An 8125-nucleotide genomic window follows, 5' to 3' on the forward strand; every position below is an offset into this window, starting at 1 on the left:
AGAAAAGGGGACCGCCTGGGGGAGGCGGCGTCCAGGAAGGCCTCTCGTCGGAGGTGTTCCTTAAGCTGTGAGGAAGGATGGGAGAGGGGAGGTCAGACCACGCCCAGCCTGACGCGCTGCTTTCCTTCCCAGAGACCCCGGCAGCTCCCGGTCTCCCTTTCCCCTGCTTGCCCCGCCGGCAAGCGGGGCTCCGGTTCCCAGCACTGACGTCACGGGCAATGACCTCAGGGCGGCGGGGGTGGCGGGGGTGGCGGGGGTGGCGGGGGCGAGCGCGCGTGGGCGGGGTTTATATAGGCCCCGTCCCCTTCGCGCCGCCGGCCAATGGCCTCTGCCGCCAGCACCCCCGCCTCTCGCCGAGGCCTGAAAAGCTCAGCTCGTGTTACCAGCACTGACGTCAGGGGGCGATGACCTCAGGGCGAAGGGGGCGGGGGCGGGGCGGGGCGGGGCGGACGCCAGGCCCCGCCCCCCCCCGCGCCGGAGCCCCCCCCGCCCCCAGCCCCGCCTCTCGCCGTGGCCTGAAAAGCGCGTCTCCGGGAGAGTCCCGGCAGAGCCGAGGGGCGGCGAAGCGAGAAAAGGCTACCTGGACAGGCCGTCCAGTCGGAGACCGTTCAGGCCCGCGACAGGAGCCAGACACGCAGAGCCGAGGGGAGAGCAGACATGCTCCCGGAGATAGCCGCCGCCGTGGGCTTCCTCTCCAGCCTTCTGAGGACTCGGGGCTGCGTGAACGAGCAGCGACTGCAGGTGTTCCGCGGGGCTCTCCAGGCGGCGCTGACGGGTGAGCACGGGGCGGAAGGCCCGGCGCCCTCGGGCTCAGTCCCCACCGAGGGCGGGCTCCCCGCCGAGCGGCCCCGGCCCGTTCGCTCCCTCGGGTCGTGGTCCTCGGCCCAGTGCTTGGGGCTGGGTGCGCCGTGGCTCCAGCTGGCTGCTGCCCTCTGCGCTGTCGCGGGCGCAGAGTCCTGACTGCGACCCCGGGTCGCCAATGGGTGCCGCGGAAGCGGGGTGCCTGTGGGTCTGCGTGCGGGCTCTTCTCCCTCACTGGACCCAAGACCCTGCAGGCGACAGCCCGACCAGCCGAGGGTCCTTATGGAACGAGAAGGCGCAGTGGAACCTTCTAAACAACTCGGGCTCCCAGCCGAGGCTCTTCCGGCCGCGCGGGCCGCGCCGTGCCTGGGGCAGTGGCTGGCACCTCAAGTTAGAATCCGGGTCCCCTTTCTATCCTCTGGCTTCTCTTAGCCATCTGCCACCCTTTCTGGTACCGAGAGAGGCTTGTACGCCGTAACTGCGCTCTGCGGGCCTGTGTTGGGCTTGGTGGCAGTGCGGCGTGAGATGAGGAGGTGGGCAAGAGATAAGCAGCTGCTGGCTGGGGAGAGACCTGTCTCCTAGCTGTTGGCTGGCGGGCTTGGGCAGCAATAGCCACATTTAAACGTGCCCACACAGTCCCACTTTCTGAGGGACAACATATGTTTCGTTAAAACATCCCACTTCTGCCTCCCTTAGCCACTGTGACAGGTCTTTGACTTTTCAAGGCAGAGGAAACCACCGAGGCACTGGGTGGGAGACATGACTTGCTGTGGGTCCAACAGTGAGGACGGCCTTCTTGGCCTTGAAATTTTGGCTCAGAGGTTCCCAGAGGCCCTGCCTGGACATGTCAGTCCCAGGCATATCCTCCTCCTTAAACCGGGAATGTGCCAAAGGCAATATACTGGCCACAAAGGATTGCCCCAGAGCTCTGGGACACCCTCTCGATACACATACACCCATGTCTTAGAAGGAGGGGTCTTTCCAGATTCCATAATTTTTTTTTTTTTTTTTTTTGCTACAATGTCAGGAGGGTTTCAGGAGGGTCTTAAAACTCACGAGAAACCATGTTGCTTACCTAAAATAACTAGGCCCTTTCCTCTCCTGTCATCACCCTCACCTGGGTGGCGCACCTGCCAGTACAGAGGACAGAGACTTGGGTTCTGTCTCTGGGTGGGGAAGATCCCGGGGAGAAGGGAATGGCAACCCACTCCAGTATTCTTGCCTGGAGAATCCCATGGACAGAGGAGCCTGGCGGGCTACAGTCCGTGGGGTCGCATGAACACAACTGAAGCGACTTAGCACACATCCCATCACCCCCCACCCCTTGTGGTTTCATCCATGGCCCAGCTGCACTAACCAGTGCATCTCCCCCTTGTCCTGTCTCCACAGAGCACTACAAACACCATTGGTTTCCTGAAAAACCATCCAAGGGCTCTGGCTACCGCTGCATCCGCATCAACCACAAGATGGACCCCATCATCAGTAAAGTGGCTAGCCAGATTGGACTCAGCCAGCCTCAGCTGCACCGATTGCTGCCCAGTGAGCTGACCTTGTGGGTGGACCCCTACGAGGTGTCCTACCGCATTGGGGAGGATGGCTCCATCTGCGTCCTGTACCAGGAGGCCCCAGTGGCCACATCCTATGGGCTTCTCACCTGCAAGAACCAAATGATGCTGGGCAGGAGCAGTCCTTCAAAGAACTACATCATGGCAGTCTCCAGTTAGATCCCTCGCCTGCCCCAGCTGGCACTCTACTGTACTCAACTCTGCTGTGACAGCAGGCCACTGCATATCTCAACCTGGGGAACTGTATTTTAAATGAAGAGCTATTTATATATATATATATATATATATATTTTTTTTTTTTTTTTAAGAAAAGGGGAGAAAAAAACCTAAAGATTTTTTAAAGAAAAAAATCCTTAAAGGACGCTGCTTGGAAGTGGCCTCCGCAGGTGCCTTTGGAGAGAATTGTGTGCTTTATCTGGGAGCCAGTGTCTGCCTGTGGGAGGGGGGAACGGTGTCCTGGTCGAGGTGAGAGAAGCTTGGCTAACACCCCAGGGAGGTGTAGGAGGGGGCAAACAGGATTAGCAGCTGTGAACAAGAGAGCTCAGGATCTGTCCCAGGAGAGAAAAGAGGCTGAGTTCAAACTTCTCACTCTCCCAGCCAGGACACCTGCACCCCTGGCCCCTCTCTTACTCAAGGGCATTCAAGCCTGGACTCAACTCATACTATATTGCCTAATCTTCTCTTTTATTTTTATTTTTTATGAGATCCTAGGCACAGAATGAAAAGGCCTTTCCTAATTCCTTCTGTCCTGAGTAGCTTTTCTTGAAACCGTGACTTGTTTCTAATTCTGTTCTCAGAGACCTGTAGATGTTACTTCCCACCAAGAATATAAAGCTTTTTGTTCTGGAGGTCAGGGGAGTGAGGCAGGGGTTGGAGGTTACTGGAGTCGGGACAGAAGGGCATCATGTACCGACCCTTGCCTTGCTGTAATGCTGCTCTGTGTGGCGATTAACTTGGGGGTGACTTGTAATGGAATTTTAGAATCCAAAGAGTCTCCACTGGAATGTTTTTTTGGCCAAAACTCTTCTTTTTGTAACCAGATGGAAGTCCTAATGATGCTACCATTATCTCTTTGAGAAGTAGCTCAAAAGCTACGGGAACTTCAGGTCCTTGATTATTGCCTTCTTTTTAAAAGCACACACTCCTCTCCAACTGTCCCCCAACCCACCAACCGTACCCCACACCCCTCCCCTTCTGGTTGGGTCATGGAACTACCTTATTTTCTAGGACAAGAGTTCTCACTGTGCAATATGGCCTCCTGGGTCCCAGGAGGAGCTGGAGGAGAACTGGCTGTCACAACCTCCTGGCCGCCCTGGTAGGCTTAGGAAACTCTCTCTCCCTCCGTCCTCAGGACTATGGCTTTATGCTTAGCCTTGCAGGTATTCCTTGGCTGAATGAGAGAATGCCCCAAGTTACTGCTTGGTACTCTTGTAGAACTGACTCTAACAGCCAGACGTTGGGCATTGTTTTTTCCTCCTTGGTGCTCAGAGCACCCGTGGGAGAGGCTGCCGTCTCTCTCCGTACAATCCAAGTTTGTCTACAGACTTGTGCAATATTTACTGTTCTGGGTCTGAGGAAAATGGAAAATTTCACAGGGAAGAAATTCCATTGCTTCAGTTTCTCAGTGACATTGGTGAGGGGTCTTTAAGGCCTTGAGTTTCCCAGACCCAAGTCCCCTTGCGAAGGCCACAGCTGGGCGTCTGGTGAACCTGGCTGCCGTCTGGCTGTGGCCCGTAGTGAGGGACTTTGCTCTCCACTGCCGGTCCCCTTTCCTGGATTGCTTAACTACTCAATTCTGACTCAGAGGTGCTATTTACCAAACACTCTCCCTACCCATTCCTGCCGGTTCTGCCTCTTGAACTTTCCAAATCCCAAGCTACCTTCCCAGGCCCTGTTTCCAGTCCTTATTGCTTTAACGTTGACTTCAGGCCCGTAGACCCAAGTGCTCATTTTCTGGCATATGGGTTGAAACAAAGCTGTGAATCCCTGCAGATTGTTGTTACATCTTGTCTGCAAACAAGTTCCTGCCTTTTTATAAGCAGCCTCATGGTTTCATACTTAATCTTTTCTCTGTTCTTTTTGAAATTCACTTTAAAGACAATAAATACCCAGAGCTGGACTGTTGAGCAGGCCTGTCTCTCCTTTTAAGTAAAAATATATTTGTAAGCTATTCTGACAGAAAAAACAAAGGTTACTAATTGTATAACAGTGTTGTTATATGGAAGAATGTACAGCTTTATGGACACATGTACACTTTTTTGGGTTACTTTAATAAAAATGTAGCAGATGAAGTCCTGTGGTGTAGAGAAGATAAAATTCCCACATTGCTAATTTGCGTTTCCCTCAGATCCAAATCCTTTGTGTCTCATAGTGTTTCTCTTTAGCTGGATTCAGAAGTCCTGTGGCATAGGTGGGAGGGACATTTCCAAGCATTTCCTCTTTCTTGGGAAATAGCTTCTTACTCCTTTTAATGCATATTCTAACTTCCATGTGAAAATTCTAGATGGACCCATGATCTAGTCTGAGCTTTCCTAGGTTACCCAGGGCTCATCTTACGCATCCTGTTCTTGCTCAGCCATGCTCATTAGTTCATTCAGCAAGCATTTATTGTATGTGCTAGATACTAAAAATACTAAAAATGATTAAGACACGGTCCGTTCACAGACTGGGGTAGTGAACAGAGGACACTGGACCCCTTTCCAGATTGGAGCAGAATTTTTAAAATTCTTGTCCTGTTCCCTTGTAATCTTTTGGGGCTCCCACATGACACTGACTATTCTTATTATGTGAGAGCAATTGAGCCTCAGGATACAGGCATTGGTGCTGAACGTGTGACAGAAGGTTAATGTTACCAGTTAACTAAAATGTGGCTATTTCTGACATCAAACACCAAGAGCAAAGGTTTGTTACCCATTTATAAGTCTCTGACTGTACGGATGGGATCTGTGTTAAGGACATACGAACAGCCTTCCTTGTCCCTGACTTTTGGGTTCTACCCATGAGGTTTTGACACAGGCTTCTCCACGCCCACTTCACTTGCTAGCTCTGCAGTTCAGACTGAGGTCACAAGTGAATTTTTGACCTGGGCTATCTTTTTGTTGGCCATAAGTGGGCTATGCATGCATGCTTAGTCACTCAGTCATGTGACTCTTCGCGACCCTCATGGACTGTAGCCTGCCAGGCTCCTCTGTCCATGGAATTTTCCAGGCAAGGATACTGGAGTGGGTTGCTATTTCCTACTCCAATGGAGCTTCCTGACCCTGAGTCTCTTGTGTCTCCTGCATTGGCAGGCAGATTCTTGACCACTGCATAAGTGAACTGTACTTAAACTTAGTTTTAAATATGTCGACTTATGAACAGTGGCATACCCCCACCATATGCATACTTCATACCTCCATGACCTTCATCAACAAACATGCAGTTTGACCTAGGTGTCCTAGATCAAGTAGGCCTGGGAAGCTATGTGTGATACACTGGGAGGGTAGGTGAGCCAAGAGATGGCAGTCAGGGAAGCTAGCTCTTCTATATCACAAATAGAATTGGTTAGAGACCCATCTGTGTCGAGGAGTTGTTTAAAAGAAATGGCCCCATTTCCATGGCTACCTTCTAACACAAATGTCCTAGGTACTCATTTGTCAAGGACCTACTCTTTTGGTAGGTCCTTACAAATGAGGTTAGGGTTGACTTTTTGCTCTTCTCTTATTAGGTACAAAATCAGCATCTATCTTCTTGTTTCCCAATAGACTCCTCTCATGAAGGATATTTCATTGTTTAGTCAAAGTCCTGAAATTCAGGAAGGGTTGTCTGGAAGTGGAGAGGATACAATCAACCACTTCTGTTTCCAAGCCAGGGAAACCGTAGAATGGCAGATTGGTCTTGGGGTTGCTCTTGGTTCTAGACAGACTAGTAGTCCCTCAATTTACATAGAGGGTTCTGTGATCGAGCAGTGTGTTATTTAGTTTAGATCTGACTGGCAATAAGAGTGGAGAGCTGCCCTTAGCCAGGTGAGGAAACAGGCTGTGAACAGGAATTGCTTGAAGAGTTGCAGTTGGTGGATTTTTTGTGTTCAGGGCCCAAGCATTGGTTGGTCCCTTCTGCTCCTAGCTTCTCTACTTGGTAAACAGTGGTAGCCTGGGAGACCTGTGCTCAGTCAGCTGTTTCTGGATGATAGGCACCACCCCAGAAAGTGTAGACAGGGCTCTAAGAGCTGCAGATTAACAGCCCATCCTGGCTCCTGATAAGAAGGTTTGGGTGGGAGAGTCCTTGATGCTGCAGCAAATGAGCCCCAGTGGAAAAAAAACCACTTCAGTGAGGCTGACATCTGCTCCTTTACCAGCCTGTGGTCAGGAAAGATCGTGGGGAATCCTGGCTTCCAGGAGAGTGCTGGAAAGAGTGGTGCAGCAGGGAGTTCTGGGCTGGGAGGGAGAATCTATGGGTTGTGGTCCAGGTTCTTCTTCCCAACTAACTGTGTAAGTTTGGATAAGTCCCTAAGTTTTCCTATCTCAGAAATTAGGAGGTGACCTCTGTTCCTTTCTTCACCTTTTGGTTCTAAATCACCTTCTTTATCCTGGCGATCACTGGAAGGCAAATTAGCACATTTCTTATTCATTATTTTCAGTTAGTTGAACCGAAAGTTCATTTGGGCTAGGAAATGGGATCAGTAATAATCTTCCCTTGTTTGGATCAGATTCCTGCCTGATAAGGTTTCAACTCCCAGGTCTAGTGAGGCAGTGCTGCCAAGAGGTCAGGAGCTCAGACGCTAGTGTCAGACTGCCTAGAAACCTAATCTAATCTAATCTCAGCTCCACCACCTACCTAGACAGTGTGTTAGAAAGCAGAGACATCACTTTGCCAACAAAGTGATACAGTCAAAGCTATTGTTTTTCCAGTAGTCTTGTATGGATGTAAGAGATGGACCATAAAGCAGTCCCTTGGACTGTAAGGAGATCCAACCAGTCCATCCTAAAGGAAATCAGTCCTGAATATTCATTGGAAGGACTGATGCTGAAGCTGAAACTCCAATACTTTGGCTACCTGATATGAAGAGCCAACTCATTGGAAAAGACCCTGATGCTGGGAAAGACTGAAGGCAGGAGGAGAGGGGGGAAGACAAAGGATGAGATGATTGGATGGCATCACCAACTGGATAGCATGAGTTTGGGCAAGCTCCAGAAGATGGTGAAGGACAGCACTGTCATGCTGCAGTCCTGGGGATCACAAAGAATCAGACACAAGTTAGCGACTGAACACCACCACCACCTACCTACTGGCTATGAAACCTGGGGCAAATTACTTCACCAGGCCTTTATTTCCCCATTTGTAAAATAGGATTAGGAATAGAATCCATCTCAAAATATTGTGAGGATTAAATGAGATCCTTATTCTATCCATATTCTTGAATAGTGCTTTGCAGTATTCTATTAATTACTAAACAAATGAGAATTGTAGTTTTAAGTAGAACTTGACCTCATCTCTTCAAGGGCTCTGAATTGGTCCCAAGATGAGTAAGGACTCTGACATTCTGATAACTGGAAGGAAACCATTATAAAAGTAATAGTTCCTGTGAGGGCCTCCAAGAGCAGCTACAGAGAACCCCATTCAAGCAGTCTCTCTAAGTACCTGATGAATGAATGAATGAACTGATGTCTGACCTTTGTCATTATTGCTGAAATGGACAGTGTTCTTTCCAGACAGCTGACCTCATTGAAACCTAAACAGTTTTAACCTGTTGGCTTCAGGGTCTGCTGTGGATTTATACC

At 50.4% G+C, this 8125-nt stretch overlaps 1 protein-coding gene across 1 annotated transcript; it reads left to right on the forward strand.

Moving 5' to 3' along the window:
- Nucleotides 1-512: 512 nt before the first annotated feature.
- BTG2 (BTG anti-proliferation factor 2) lies at nucleotides 513-4657 on the forward strand. The gene is made up of 2 exons (XM_027564172.1): nucleotides 513-775; nucleotides 2191-4657. Exons 1-2 carry the CDS (start codon nucleotides 658-660, stop codon nucleotides 2523-2525), a joined length of 453 nt encoding a protein of 150 aa, XP_027419973.1. The 5' UTR covers nucleotides 513-657; the 3' UTR covers nucleotides 2526-4657.
- Nucleotides 4658-8125: the final 3468 nt, after the last annotated feature.

The sequence above is a fragment of the Bos indicus x Bos taurus genome, chromosome 16 (assembly GCF_003369695.1).
Source record: "Bos indicus x Bos taurus breed Angus x Brahman F1 hybrid chromosome 16, Bos_hybrid_MaternalHap_v2.0, whole genome shotgun sequence".
Taxonomy (NCBI): Eukaryota; Metazoa; Chordata; class Mammalia; order Artiodactyla; family Bovidae; genus Bos; species Bos indicus x Bos taurus.

Bases quoted from the DNA above. Each gene is read 5' to 3' on its own strand.
- BTG2 (XM_027564172.1), top strand. From the start codon at position 658: ATGCTCCCGGAGATAGCCGCCGCCGTGGGCTTCCTCTCCAGCCTTCTG. The intron at 776-2,190 runs GTGAGCACGGGG...CTGTCTCCACAG, and splicing joins TCTCCAGGCGGCGCTGACGG to AGCACTACAAACACCATTGG.